Source organism: Colletotrichum chrysophilum (genome assembly GCF_026319265.1).
Source record: "Colletotrichum chrysophilum strain AFK26 chromosome Unknown scaffold_75, whole genome shotgun sequence".
Classification (NCBI taxonomy): Eukaryota; Fungi; Ascomycota; class Sordariomycetes; order Glomerellales; family Glomerellaceae; genus Colletotrichum; species Colletotrichum chrysophilum.
Genome location: NW_026517362.1, coordinates 134,236 through 149,542, shown reverse-complemented (window position 1 = coordinate 149,542; position 15,307 = coordinate 134,236). Strand labels below are relative to the sequence as shown.

General features: G+C 51.7%; 4 protein-coding genes across 4 annotated transcripts; 1 reads left to right on the top strand and 3 right to left on the bottom strand.

The window, feature by feature from the left end:
• Positions 1–1,901: 1,901 nt before the first annotated feature.
• Positions 1,902–3,323, top strand: COL26b_008525 (uncharacterized protein; the record flags this gene model as incomplete). Its single annotated transcript, XM_053181283.1, has 1 exon — positions 1,902–3,323. The coding sequence occupies one exon, from the start codon at positions 1,902–1,904 to the stop codon at positions 3,321–3,323; it is 1,422 nt and encodes a 473-aa protein (XP_053034787.1).
• Positions 3,324–6,627: 3,304 nt separating this feature from the next.
• On the bottom strand, positions 6,628–7,974 carry COL26b_008524 (uncharacterized protein; the record flags this gene model as incomplete). The annotated part of the gene is made up of 1 exon (XM_053181282.1): positions 6,628–7,974. One exon carries the CDS (start codon positions 7,972–7,974, stop codon positions 6,628–6,630), a length of 1,347 nt encoding a protein of 448 aa, XP_053034786.1.
• Positions 7,975–9,546: 1,572 nt separating this feature from the next.
• RPL26A (60S ribosomal protein L26A) lies at positions 9,547–10,070 on the bottom strand (the record flags this gene model as incomplete). The annotated part of the gene is made up of 3 exons (XM_053181281.1): positions 9,547–9,825; positions 9,881–9,993; positions 10,052–10,070. 3 exons carry the CDS (start codon positions 10,068–10,070, stop codon positions 9,547–9,549), a joined length of 411 nt encoding a protein of 136 aa, XP_053034785.1.
• A 670-nt stretch (positions 10,071–10,740) lies between these two features.
• On the bottom strand, positions 10,741–13,781 carry COL26b_008522 (uncharacterized protein; the record flags this gene model as incomplete). The annotated part of the gene is made up of 5 exons (XM_053181280.1): positions 10,741–10,799; positions 10,852–11,289; positions 12,124–12,998; positions 13,048–13,465; positions 13,517–13,781. 5 exons carry the CDS (start codon positions 13,779–13,781, stop codon positions 10,741–10,743), a joined length of 2,055 nt encoding a protein of 684 aa, XP_053034784.1.
• Between the last annotated feature and the right edge of the window lie 1,526 nt (positions 13,782–15,307).

Below are 15,307 nucleotides of genomic sequence, written 5' to 3'. Positions count from 1 at the left end.
GATGCACTGCTCTCTTTTAGAAGAAACTCGTGGTCAAGCTAGCAGGATATGAACGCCCCCTGAGAGTCTGCAGACACCCAGCCATCGTCCAACAGCCGTCTTGCCCATTCCTTGATCGCGACCGACGCATATTCTACCTTGTCCTTTTCATGTCCACTATCTGTCTACCAATTCATATTTCTCAGTCTCTCTTCCCAGTCTCTCTTCTCAGTCTCGAAAGGTAGGGAAGGGTAGAGGAGAGGGCGCCCCGTCTTCGGTAGCGCAGCACTAACCCGGATGTGCTCTCTCTCTCTCTCTCTCTTTTCCAGATGCTTCTTCGATGACCCATGTAGTACTACAGGGTGATTATGAGAAAAACACCAAAAGGGTTGAAATCGTCTCCCAGGCATAAAATTTTGGCCCCTTCACACCCGGAGAGCGTTCTGGGCGGTCAGAGCAGGAGGGCCAAAGCAAAGCACCGCCATCAAGCTCGTGCTGTATACCTTGCCGGAAAAGATTCAGATGCGCACTTGACTCACATTGTGACGTTTTCTTCGCCAATTGATGGCCGTGGGCGGCGCTCGACGCTCATTTACGGCCACTTACACTCCTATCCCGCTGGTTCGTAAATCACTTGTCGTTGTTTTACGGACAAGGGTACCTGGCGGAGATGGCTTGCGGGGAACCTTAAAATTTTCCGCGGACGCACATGTCCCCGATTTTTCCAGGAACACCCGTGCGAGGGCGTCCAGCAGCCCAATCAGGTTAATCGCTCCCCTGGCTCTCGTTACCAGTGCCTGACTGCCCCTGATTCCAATGTAAGCGCAGCGCCCCGATAATTTTGACGACATCGCTCAGCAGAAATCGCGGGATGTTCTCAATTGCTCGCGACTGCGCATCCAATTTGAACCAAACTGATAGCATTCCAATCGAGTCTGTAGTGAAGTTTTTGAGAATTATGACGGAACCCGAAAAATTGCCTGTCCACCCTGACAATTCGGTAAACCCTGGTGCCTGGGCAGGCGTGTAAGTCGACTTGATATGCGCATAACACCGTCATTTTCTGCATTTCTTACCCATCCACACCGGCAGAACACCTCTTCAGCGCTTCTTTTTGCTTCTCTGGCGTCGTCAAGCTTTCCCCTACAAACCTTCAGCATCTTATCGTGTTGCTTACACTGTCTCGCTCGCCAGCAATGCCCCAACTCATGGCCAACAGGCTCAAGACTTACTCACTCGCCCGTATTATTGTCTACGCAGGTCCCGAACAAAATATCTTCTGAAATCAGATATCTGGGGCCATTTGGTATTTTTCAGCCGGCTACAGATGAAGTACTCCAGAGGATAGACGCGCATGGATGGCTATGGAGCAGGTCGTGCCCTCGTCATTGGTGCGCAGCTGCCAATGCCACATTCTCATCGAGCTTCAAAACCCCTTTGATCTTCTTCAATACGGACTGTAAACTCAACTGGGCGGCGTCGTGAAGCCTCAAGTCGTGAACATAGAAGGTGCAATGTGGTCAACCCAAATGGGGTGGCAACTAGCCAGAGTCATCGGTGGAATCACCAGACAACTTACAGGTGTGAAATGGCTGTCGAGAGTTGAAAGGTCTGTATACCTACATGCCAAAAGCTCGAGAGGTTCCTAGTGCCATAGTATATAGAGAAAATCTCGCAGCTCGAGGAGTCTGCCTCGTTTCTTTCCTTCTCTGCATCATCGTAACGATAGGTCAGATTCTCTCTCGTCTTCCATCATCGTCACGATAAATCACTGCCCTTCTATTCGCCTGAATAACCTGTATACACGTGGTCGGCTTCATCGTATACACTCCCACTTCTACCCCTCCCCCCTGTTACCCCGTGTGGCCTAATCAGCGGGCAATACTACATACACCCCCTGACTCTATCGACATATCGAACCAATGGATTACCAGAGTCAAAACGAGCAATTTATGGAGAGGGGCGTCACCCAAGCGGGTTCGGACGACGTTGTTAGTTCTAACAATGAAATCCACCCCCAGGCCTTCCCCCCGGCCACCCACGAGGAATTTTTTAACTTCCACGTAGAAGAGGAGGATGTATTCTTCTACGAGAGGCTCACCGAAGCACTCCGAATTGACGCCCAGTCGCCACCCAACAACCTCTTGGACGCCGAGCAAGACATGGTAGCCGTCGCTACCGACGAGGCGAACAATGAACAGGCTTCCTTCTACTCACAAGCGCGCCCCCAGGCCAACTACGACGACATTTCCCGCCGCCTCTCCCGAGAAGAGATGGACGCCTACAGTCGCGACATTTTGGGCCCCAACAACCTCTTGGGCTTCGAGGGAGACATGAGAGTGAACAACGGACAGACCCCCTTCCTCTCCCAAGCCTACCCACAGCTCCCCTCCGTTCCCCAGCCGTCCCGCGTCCCCGCCGCCCAGAACATTGACCCAAGACTCATGGAGAGCATGTGGCCGGGACCGGCCCCGATCTCCAACAACGGCAACGGCAACGGCAACAACGAGGGCAACGGCAACGACAAGGGCAGCAGCAACAACAACTTCGGGGTGGGGGCCCCACCTCAGCCTCTCATCGTCCCTGAAGCCCTCAAGCCCAACACCGCGGGCAACAGGGTGAAAAAGCAGGCTGCCACCAAAAGAAAAGTGAGCAGTAAAAGCTGCTCTAATTGCAGAACCTCGAAGCTCCGTTGCACACCAGATGAGGACCGCCGCAATGCTTGCCTCAAGTGCGTGAAGGATGGCTTGTCTTGCGACATGGGCCGGACGACCGATAAGCGCACGAGGGAAACCAACCGGGACAAGCTCCTTCGAACCGTCGAGGGATGCAAGAAGTACCTGGCAGATCTGCTGATCCTGATCTACAGCATAAACATCGCGAACGACCAGGGCAAGCTGAACGACAAGATTCCCATGATCAGGAGCCAGCTCTCACAGGGCCTTCCCGGTAACAGCGTCTTGTTTTACGCCGTCACACAACAGCACCTGACACCCCAATATGAGCAAAGGGCTCAGGCGTGTGTTCGCCTGGACGCGCTCGCCGGTCTACAATTAGACCTCGAAGGCATCGAAAACAACCTTGCCAAAATGCGCAAAACGGTCAACCAATGTGTCGGAAAGACCAAGGAACTCGTCAGGATGTTGGGCCGATACCTTCACGTCCTGATGGATGATGAAGACCATTTTGGGGACGCCGAGATTTCCTTGCGCACGGTCAGAGAGTCGCAGACCCCTTTCAGTCAAATCGACACCGATATGAAGGTCCAATTCAGCTATATCGCTGACAATAGCGATCTTGTCACAAGTCTCGTTGGCCATGTCGACAAACTCAAAGCCGCCTAGGAGACAAGCGAGACCGAGATGAGAGGGACGAAGAGGGACGAAGAGGGACGACGAGGGACGGAGCGAGACGACGAGGGACGATGAGAGACGACGAGGGACGATGAGAGACGGAACGAGACAAGGGAGAGGGAAGGAACAGCAAGGTTGATGTGACTACATAGCCTGATTCACTCCACAGGGCTCGATCCACATACTACAAGGAGAACGATAGGGCTTTGTAGGGGCGATTGATAACGCACAATACAACTTCGTTATCACATTTTGGTTCCGTATCTGTAATTTGATGTGATATGATGATGAGTCTCTGGTGGTGACTGTCTGGAAGAATCGGAAGACCCCTGCCGCGTAACCCTCTACTGAATGAGCTCCCAACTTCCTCGATATCGGAAAATTCGAGTGTCCGCGAAGAGATATCCCTGTATTGTTGTCGGCTGTCGTTACGCAGGAGATCATCACAATGACTGAACAATCTCACAAGGCCTCGGACGGATCTTGACAAACCGTAGGAAACATCACAAAGTGACGACAATTGGTAGCCGGGACACGTCTCTTGAGCGGCGAAAGGCTTCCATATCAATTACTTCGAGACACTCTTACGATGCTACTTCAATGGGACGACTGTTCCCTTCTACCTCTGCCGCCCTTGTATTTGAGGATAGCTCAATCGGCGTCGGGTACATAATTTCCATCTCTCTGTCTTCAGGGACATAGCCCGGAACACCGTGCTTGCTATCATAAGTCACACCTTGGTAGTTGTGATTTCCTTCTGTAGGAGTAACCTCAGACTGAGAAAAACGTTCGTCCCTTTTCTGTCTCCTCTTTCGCAAGCCGACGAACAAGACACCTCCAACCAGAGCAAGAAGTCCAACAACTATCCCTACAACAATTTCGGCTATAGCTCCCGGCGACAAACCCTTTCCTCCTCCGCTTTGAGTGTCGAAATCAACATCCTTGCCGTAGAGCGGGAACACCGGATGAGTGACATAGATTGGCCCCGAACTCGACGGATCCGATACCGGAACTTTTCTGTAAGAGTCATGTTGAGGAAGTTTCATAGCCCACCCTATAAGAGGGTCCACAGTAGATAAATCCAGTAAGAGCACTTCGGCCGGTGATTCGTCCAGTAAGAAGATTGTAGTATATACCTAGGGGCCTGGAATAACTACCTGCGCCAAACCTGACTATAGCTGCTTATGTATAAGCGAAAGTATCTAGGCTAGACGTATATATTATTATAGCTCTTAGTATTATATTAATAATAACTTTATTACTAGTAAGGTTAATAGCTTTACCTATGTAACTTATTATATAGAGATAGCTTTATAAAGTTAGCTACGTAAAAGCTTATCTTAGCTATATACTTAAGATACTACTATTTATACTAAGCCATAAGCTTATTTCTTATCCTTAATTTTAAGTTAATACTGCTAATATAAACTACTTAGATTTAAATAAACTACTTAAATTTCTATAACTTTATAATATATTCTATCCTATTTAATCTATAAAGTTTTATACTATAAAGCTTTACTTAAAGTATATATTGAGATACTAAAATTAATACTATTTATAAAACTAGCTTTATTATAATTAATAAAATAATACTTTTTAATATATAAAGCTTTATAAATAGGATAACTATAGCTATATCCTACTTTATAGTCCTAAAAACTAACGTTATAGTTATAGCTTATACCTATTTACTTTAGTAAATCTTACTAGAGGAGGTAGCTATATTTACTACTAATTCTAGCTATTATACCTACTTTAATAATATTCTTAATAAGGTAGTATAGCTAGTAAGTTAACTAAGCTTAACTATAATATTAAGGATATTACTAATAACTAAAGAACTATAAAGATATTAGCTTAATTAATAGAAGGCTTAGACTAAATATAAGCTATAAAGAAGATAGCTAAGTTAATAGAAGGTGTATATAAGAGTTAGAAGAAAGGTTAAAAGGTTAAAGAAAGTCTGCTATAGTAATTAAACTCAGTTAAAGCTGTGAAGTTATTATTAAAGTAACGTTAAAAGTAATAAGATTGTCTGATAGATAGCGCATGTAACTACGCGCGTGGGGGGAAATAGGAATAAAGGGCGATCTACAGGAAATCACGTGACCAGTAGGCCGTTAGCTGAAGGGGCAAGTCGGAGGTTGTTGCAGTACAGGTTCCAAGTAAAAATCACAGCAAGTGGCCAGAGGCCTTCTGTAAGAGTCATAAATCGTTTTTCCTCCGCTTTCAGAAGCCCTGATCCAGACCTCTGTTGGCGTCTGAAGAAGACTCGTACAATCCCGCCACGGTGGGCCGATGGAAGCTGTTAGACAATTCCACCCTCCTGGGGGACAACACCAAGTTTGGACGTATTTGCCAGTGGGGACGTTGTAGGTAAGGGAAGTCGTACATGCCGGTGTCCAGCCGCTGATACATGCTGTGCCCGGGTATCCTAAAGTGAACGCTTCACCTACATTCAGAACATTGTCAGCGGAATTACCCTTTCTTAATCAAAGCGGGAGTCACCATGGATGAGCCGAGGTGAACGTACTGAAATCATCGCCCGCTGGGGACTGCACACCTTTGTAAGTCGTTGGAAAACATTCTTCAGGGAAAGAAGCTGCTGAAGAAGTAATGAATTTGTCGGCCCAGCAGCTGACTCCGCGAGTGATGCTCTCAGTCTTTACTTCGTTGCATAAGATGGACCTGGGGAAATTGGTGCATGTGCTGGCTGGGGGAGTAAAAGCCACGGTTTGCGGCGGAAGTGCAAAGGTTCTCTGTAAAGACGAGTAGCCCTCTGAATCGTAAAAGACTGTTTGCAACAACGTCTGGTAGGTAGTTGTTGAAGATCCCATAACTTCTTGAGTACCTAGCTTGAAGCTTGATTTGGGTTGGCGGGTTTCAAGGGAGAACAACGAGCCATGTCAATCAGAGAAACAATCACATTGAAACTCGCATCCAGATCCCCGGGACAGGGACCACGTCCCAGGCTTTATGCAGGTGGGCTGTTTCACGAGATCTTGACTACCATGACATTGATACTTGCACTCACAGTTTCACAGAATGGGGCTAGTCTATGTTTTCGGTCACACTTGAGACGAGAATTGAATTATCTAGTTGCATAAGTCGTGTATCGGGGGATAGCTGTTCACAGTAAGACAGGGTTCCACGACTGTTCTCACTACTGTCCAAGGTGAGACTTTGGAAATCGTCTAGAACCGTCAGCTTCAGCCTTGGATCGACAAATGCGCGTTGGACGTCTAAGATATTTGTTCATAGTCTAATAGAAGCTCAAAATATGCTTGAGCTCCTATCGGAAGAAGTCCTTCAACGGATCAGGGGGCGCCGGGTCCTTCGTCAAACTCTTCTGAAATTCTGTCCTCAACCTCATCATCGGCTGCAAGACCCACGTGTTGAAAGCCAAGATGTCCGTCTCTTCCTTTGGATCCCTCACTGTGTTGAACAAGTACGGCGACTCGAGATGGCCCGAGGACTGGTTGACCTTGGGCTCCCACACCAGGTGCAGCTTCCAGTCCTTCCATTTGACGGCCCGCAGCTCCTCCTTGATGTAGAAGAGGAACCCCTCCCTCTCGGACTTGACCGTGCTTGGCTGCTTGAAGAAGGCCGTCTGATCGATGCCGTCAACTGGCCGGTCCTTTGGCAACTTGGACCCGGTCATGGCCAGTACGGTCGTGAAGATGTCCGTGACGTGGACGATCTCGTTGGACGTCACACCCTCCGGGACCTGGCCAGGCCAGCGAATGATGAACGGCACGCGCAGACTGCCCTCCATGGCCGTGTGATACGTCCCGGACCAAGGACCGGCGGTGCCACGGTACGGCTCTCTGAACTCGGGTCCGTTGTCCGAGGCGAATATGAAGATGGTGTTGTCCCTGACCCCCAAGGAATCGACATGATCCAGCAGCTCGCCGACGCGGTAGTCCATCTCGGCCATCGAGTCCGCAAAGTCACCCTGCCCCGTCTTCCCAGAGAAGTCTTTGTGAGGCAGAGTCGGGAAGTGAAGGTGGACGAGAGGATGGTAGAGGAAGAAGGGCTTCTCTGCCTCCACCTGCCGTGTAAGCCAGTCCTTTGATCGTTCCACCAGCATCTCGTCAATCAGCCGTCGAGCCTCAAGGTCGTAAATGCGAACATTCTCCGAATCTTCTCCAGCTACACCCTTCATGATGTACGGAAGCTCCGCGACCTCGGGCGTGTACCCGATGGCCGAGGTGAACTGCGTCTCGTCCGTGGTCCTCGGGATCCCGAACCACTCGTCGAAACCGCGATCAGACGGGTATCGCCCGGGGACGTCGCCCAAATGCCACTTCCCATGGTGTGCGGTGGCGTAGTGGTTGTCCTTGAGGCACTCGGCGAGCGTCTTCTCCCACGGGGTGAGACCTTGCGGGAAGCCGGCCGGGACCGATTGTCGACACCCTGTGCGGATGGGGTGGCGCCCCGTCATCAACGCGGACCGCGTGGGCACGCAGTCGCTTTCGACGTTGAAGTTGTGCAGGAGGAGACCCTCGGTGGCGAGCTTGTCGATTCGGGGAGTCGCGGCGCCCCGGAGAGCGCCTCCGCCGTAACATCCCAGCTCTCCCCATCCCAGATTGTCGGCTAGAGCTAGGACGATATTTGGCCGATTTGGATCGCGAGACATCGTTTGAGCGCAAGAAGAGTACCGTATCAATGGGGCTGTTTGAATTTGGTCTCCTGTATCAACCGGCCTGGGTTAGACAATGAGGTTATATGCATAATGGGCGACCGGCGTTCGCCTGATGGCCGTTGTCGCTGACCTCCGATCGCGTCACCGGACGGAGATGACCTCCGTTGCGCTGCTCAATCATGAGACAGACAGTCGGAAAATGACTAACAAAACATTTCCGTTTGTGCTTTGCTGCTGTTTCGCATTTGACCAAAGTAAGATTGAACCAGGACGCAGTCCAGCTCGAGGAGAATGGTATCGCGCAATAAGGTTGAACGTGAGCAAATGCATGTACTGATGTATTAAGGCCGTGCACTTGTAAGATGTCAACCCTAGCCAACCTCCTCTTCCTTCCTCCATAGAAAATGCAATAGATATGAATGATAAACCAATATATTGCTGATTCCCTGATGGCTTGCTTTGGCTTCAGTCTCAAGTAGCGACTACGACTGTTCCGCCGACTTACACGGCCCGCCAGGGGAAAACGCGGGACTGAGCGAGAGGATTGACCAAAGAACGAAATGTTGCGATCAAGCCATCATTCCCGAGAAATTCCCGTGAATTGAGCGCCTCTGGCAGCATCACTTGGATTCAAGACCGTTTCGAAGTGTGATTGGCGACGCTTTAGTAGCGCCCAAGGGCGGCAGGTATGAAGCAGGGAAACGAGGGTGCTGAAACTTGTGTGTATTGGTCCTGTAACCTATCTACCAGCTGTGTGCGCAGCACCTTGGGCTACCTCACAGCAGTTGCGTTGGATCTTTACAAGACAATCGGGGTTCATGCCAAAAGACAAAACGAAAGGAGAAAGTATGTACCTCACCATCAAATTTCCGACCTCATAGACAAAGCTCAGTGAAAATCTTCGGGCGAGAGCAGGAGAGTGGTGATTCCAATTGGAAAAGTCCCTCCTACCGGGTTACTCTTCGCCAGTCGTATACCTCGAAAACCATGGATCTTGTTGGTTAACGCGGAGATATCCTAGCGTACATGCACACGAACTTCTACGACGGACCTACCATTGAGAGGCATTCCAATTTCATGTAAGGGAACGAGTATCCTCTTCGCAAGCAGTGCTGTGGTCAGGTCAGCAGGTCACAACTTGTGTGTAGCAAAGAGGGGAGTGTGGCCCCAAGACAGCATCGCCCCCGCAGGGGCGGGCGATGGTGGCTTCGGGAGAACCTCCCATGGAGCACTTCACGGAAGACGTGGAAGTGGCCATTGAGAAAGAGCATTTCTCATTTGATTTTCTAGAAACTTTTTTGCTTTTTAGCCTTAAGATTCCCTCATGTCCTTTCCCATTCCAGGCAATGCCATTGCCAAAACGCGTTCAAGGTGTTGCGTCGTCATCGCAAAACGCCGTCGATGGATATCGTAGTATGTCATTCCCGCCGCCGTGCTTTTGAGTAATACCGTTTTGTGTTGTCCCTTGAATTGCCGCTGATCGTTGGGTGAATCCCAGCCAGAGACAGAACTTTTTCAAACCCTGCTCAGGCTGGGATGGTCGTCATCATTGATGTTGGGGAAAATTTAGGCGGAGGCGGTGGACTTGACGCGGAGCTCGCGGCCGACCTTGATGCGCTCAAGGATGGACTCACGGTCCTTGTCGAGCTTGAGCTTGGTGATGACGACGTTGGAGGGGTGGATGCCCAGAGGGACGGACTGGCCGGAGGCCTTGTCGCGGACGACGCGCTCGACGTGGACAACGTACTTGAGGCGGTAGACGGAGGTGATCTTGCCCTCACGGCCCTTGTTGGTGCCGCGGACGATGGTGACCTCGTCGTCCTTGCGGATGGGGATGCTGCGGACCTTTGTGGGGGTCAGTGTCTGTCGGTTGGGAGGCCATCGCGGCGGGTTGACGTACGTTGTACTTCTCACGGAGCTCCTTGGAGAGGGGAGCGCTCATGATGAAGCGACGGGTGCTGGAGGGGGCACCGAAGTGGGCAGCGCGCGACTTGCGGCGGCTGGAGTGAACCACTTTGCGAGAAAGTCAGCATTTTTGTCAATTGATCGCAAGAGTAGTAGCGGAACGTACTCTTGTTAACCTTGGTCATTTTGGCTGGGCGTTAGTAGGAACGTCGTTGGGCGGGAATGAGTTCTTGATGGTTGTCGGAGAGCGGAATGTCCAAAGGAAAGTCGAAAAAAAGTTCCGACAGGCCATGGTCGATTTTGCACGCCCACACGAAATTCGGCTGCAGCTGACACGTGACCAAAAACTGCCCTAGGTGGTCCACGTGATGGTTCCCGAAAGGTGGTCCAAGCTTCTGTACCTGGCGAAACTTTCGAGGTCCGCCGCATCGGCGATAAGATAACGAATCTCAGCTCGCATGTCGCCAGTGTATTTACCATGGGACGAGTCCAGACAATGAGATCATGCGCTCATTCCTTTCCTAGAGTGAGCTTTTCACGGACCACCTGGATACAATATTGCGTTGCCATTCAAGCTTCAATACTCTCAATTGCCTGTGCAACGTTCACAGGCCTGCGGTATTTTCTGACCATTGCCGGAATGATATCCTACAGATGTCCACCTACATATCGCTTAATTCATGTCCTCGGATGCTTGTAGCCTGTAAACGCCTGTCAAAATGCCCCTCCTTCTGAAATGCTATGGCTTCTTAGTATGATACGGGTGTAGAAGCACAATCTTTTTGTACAGTAGTGTTTCGGTGGTTGGTGTTGGAGTGGCGATATCCCGCAGTGCGGATTCGTTCAGATCATAGGTTACTTCTGCTCAATCGGCACAGGTGCCTTGAACCTGCCATTGTCGTCGTACTTGGCCTCTGTTCAACTCATTAGCGACAATCCAATATTATACGAACCAACAAAACGTACTGAAGAATGTATAATTCAACGTCACAGTCTCGATACCGCGCATGTTGACGTCGTTCACGATATCCGGATCAAGGTAGAAAAACACGGGCATGTCGACTGTCTCGCCCGCATTCAACCGCTGCTCTTCAAAACAAAAGCATTGGATCTTGCTAAAGTACGGCGCCACCTGCCCAGGAGTCACGCTGTAAGTCGCCACGCCGATGATGTCCGTGTCGGAGGTGTTCGTCGCCGTGTAAAACGCCAGCGCCGTCTCGCCGGGGAGCACGCGTACCTCTCTCTGCTGCGGCATGAACTTCCAAGGAAGCACGTCGGAGACGGAGGAGCTGAATGTGACGCGGATGCGGTTGGCCGAGGTCACGGGGACCAGGCGCGAGGCGAGGCCGTCTTCGCTGTAGTCGACATCGGGGCCGTGGGCACGGATGGGTTGGCCACCCCAGCCTGTTGTTTGGCAGATCTAGAACAGAGGGGTCAGCTTTGCTGATTGCATATCTGCAGAGGGAGAAGGGAATGCGCACCATTTTGTAGAGAGGGACGGAGCCGTATGACAGTGCGACTGTACCAAGAATGACGCTGAGGGTGTAGTACCTGCGTACTCTCTTAGCAACCGTTTCGAGGCCCAATTGAAAATGTATATGTTCCTACGCTGTCGTAGCGTTCTTCCGTCTATAATGGGCATGCACCTGCTCCATGGACGGAGCGCCGCCGAAGCTAGGACCGGTTTGCTGCCTCGGCGAAGGTGTGGTTGATGCGGCGCGGCGGGCGGCGGGAGAGGAGAGGTTTCGAGGCGACGGGCGGGCGTGTTGGCAAAAGAAGCAACTCCATCTCTGTGCCGATTGGCGCCATGGGAGGCGCGGTAAGGCGTTCATGATCGCGGGGGTTTTCGCGGTTTGAGGATGAAGAGTTTGGGTATCACGCCATTCGGGAATTCGAGGTGAGATGGGTTGAGCTGCTGCGCCGGCAGACGCCGAAGTTACCGGGACGGGTGGGGTTTGTTCCGCACCACCGGGCTTTGACTTCAGCGGTTTTTAGGGGTCCTTGCGCTGAGGGGCTGAGTGGACATCCCGCTGTAGGTCCCTGGGGCATGTGCTTCACTCACTGGACGACAACTGACTTGCATGCATCGACACGACACCTGCATATCTGCGTGGTATCGACCTTGCTTTGGGTGATGGGGATTTGAAAGGTAGGTATCTATTTACGGTGGGTTGCCAGCCTGTAAGCTGCCTCATGCAGCCTTCCCGTTCTTGACGGCCCTTTTCAGGCGGTTTGCACGCGGAGTAACGACCCTCATCGCTGCGCCAATGGCTCTCTCCAACACTCTCACAACAAACACCTGAATTATCAGAATGATGAGTCTCACAAACAAATCAGCAAGTCCCAGTGAGGGCTTCCTCCCTCGGCTGTACGTGGAATCGACAAACTGGAACGGCAGCTTCGCGTAGAGGTGATCCTGTGCAATGTGCAGACCGCTGCTGAAGCCGTCCTCATGAAAGCCGTACTTCGTCCATGCTCCGGCGTAACTGATTCCACGCTTGTTCTGAATGCGTGGCAATAGCTTCTGTGCGCGAACGGCCTCCGGGGTGTAGAGGGGGTGGCGGTAAGTGAAAGAGCCCTGGATCGTGTCCGGGTTCGGCTGGTGCAGGGGGTTCATCGTGACGAGGACATCGCCGAAGGTCTCGCGAGGGATATGCTGCAGAATATTCATGTTGTACGTCAAGGAGACCTGGTCAATGTTCTGCTTCCCAGTTGAGGGTGATGAGAGAGTGAGGTAGTTCCAGCTCGACCAGGCCTTCTCTGAGGCTGGCATGTGTGAGAGGTCGGAGTGCAGCACGACTGAGTTCTCTGACGTCTTGAACGCAGACAGAATCTCCTTCTCCTCTGGCGTTGCGGATGATCCAATTATCCTGAGGGCCTGGTCTCCATGAGTTGCCAATATGACATGGTCGTATACATCGGACTTTCCGTTGTGGGTGTGGACTCGTACTCTGCCGTCCTCCTCACTCGTGACCTGGGTGACTTGCGTGTTAAGGAAGAGGTGGTTTGAAGGGAATCCGTGCATCACGGCGTCGATGTATGACTTTCCACACTTCTTCAGGGTCAGCCACTGCGGTCTGGTCGAAATGGTTGACAGGAGATGGTGATTCCACCTGCTCTGATGTCAGCATCAATAATTGTCCATCAGCGGGAAACACTTACATGAAACGAACGAGGGTGACAGCTGGGAAATCGAGTGTGCACTTGTCCGGGCTCGTGCTCCACACCGCAGCGGTCATGGGAATAAGGTAGTCGTCCCTGAAGGCGTCCGAGTAGCCTTCCCTGTCGAGGTATTCGCCAATCGTCTCCTCCCGCCTTGCTCCCTTGCTGTACCCATTCATCGCGGCGGCATCATTCTCATCATCGGCCATCAACAAGTCCAGGGCGAACTGATTGAAGCGGATAATGTCGAAGATCATCCTCCACATGCGCAGCGAAAAGATGTTCTTGCGCTGGGAAAAGAGGGCGTCCAAGCTCGTGCCGGCCCATTCGAATAAGCCGTGATCTCGCGTTACACCGAACGTCATCTCCGTCGGGACCGTATCCACCTTGACCCTCTTCAGAAAGTTGATGAAGTTTGCTGTTCACCGTGTGAGTAGAAGCCCTCATCTAGCCAGCATGGTGAACTCACGGTACGTCGCCGCGTTGAGGACGATGAATCCTGTGTCGACCCTCGTCTCATACTTTCCATTCTTCCAAGTTACGGTATTCGTGTGTCCGCCGAGCCTTGACGCGGCCTCATACATGTAGACATCATGATAGCTTCGATTCAACGCCCAGAGGGCAGCAATGCCGGCACATCCACTGCCGACGACGGCGACCTTTTTCCTAAGCTTCGGGTCAATGGGGGAGCCCACAGAACCCACGGATTCCAACGACGGAGGTCGACGGGGCATTATTGAAGCAGTAGACATCACTGAGACACCTGCAAACGGTACGAACAATGCAGAGCCTGAAGTTTGGCCAAGCCACGTCTCGTGGGTGCAGGTTGAAAAGAGATTTTGCGATGTTACAGGAACATAAGGTGTATAAAAGGCAAGAGCGGGCAGAAGAAAGAGACAGGAATCGAGGAGGCCGGTAAGCTTCGCAGCTTGCGCAGCTCTCAGCCCGAAATGTCTTGGAATGGCGGGGTCCAAGGTGCAAGCCACGGGCGTCGATTTGGGGAAGAAGAACAATGGGATGGACGGGTTTCGCACATGCCAACCCCGCGCCACCGCTCATCCCAAACTTGGGTTTTTGGAGAAGAACAAAGTCTCGAGAGTCTCTGGGAGTCTGAGGAGTCTGAGGAGGCGAACGTGGTGGGCATGGTTGCACACACCGCACACACCGGGCTGTGGACCAATGCACCTAGTGCTGCAACTTGCGCAGGTGACGGACGGGTTCGGGGGGGGAGGAGAGTGCGGCAGCGGTGGTAACATGCAGATACTTGGTGGACGAGCATGTGGGAAAGCGTTTGTACGGGAAAAGGATGAAAATCCACTGGCAGGAAGACGTGCAGATAGACAGGGAACAACAGAACGAACAACTTACAGCGGCTGACCTGGCGCCATTCCTGCTCCGTTTCGTGGGTTTCCGGTATGGATCCGATATGGGTATCCCTCAGAGGACTGGACAGTAGAGCGATCGACACGTGGCTACCAACAAGCTGCAACGGGTGCGTCCTCCGATGTTTTTAAGATAAGTTTTGACAGCGACGAGGGAGAAGGGTACGAGGAGGAGGAGAGACGGTATGCAGATGTGTGTCGGGAAAGGGAGCGTTCGGTTCGGCCGCGGATCACGATGCGATGAAACGAAACTCTGCTGCCGGAGCTCCCAGGCGCAATGACGCTTGCATTGACAATCCCTGCAACCTGCGCGCCTGATCTTTAGAAGTCCCCAGCGCTCCCCAGCCCCTCCTTGTCGCGACCTGCTTTTCGACTGTTCACGATCCCGACGCCACAAGGTGGCTGGCCGATTTTCTTGACCACACACTTGTCGAACGAAGACTGATGGAGGCTGATATGTGGAACAACGTTTGATAGTGCATCTGCTTTATTTGATATCTGACGAGTCCGCGCGACAGCTGAACACCGAAAGGGTGAGACGTCTTGCATATCGCAGCCCAATAACCGTCTCAAGGGCGTTGACTATCGCCAGCGTCTGCAGCCTCACATTTTCCAAGCTATTGCATCACGAGACCCCTGACATTTGGCATCTGTTCCTCAAGAGAAAAAATTCGAGCGGTGACTTGCAGAATCAGCAGGAGCGAGCGGTCCGTCGAGTAAAGGGTGACTGTAAATTGAGACGCGTCACTGCTTTAATAAAAAACGCACGCGACACAGACGAATTGACAGCTTCTTCTTCGCAACCAGGGCAAGCCCCAGACAGCAATGAAAAAGAGAAGAAAGACACGCCTGTCAGACGTCCATCGACACCCACCCTG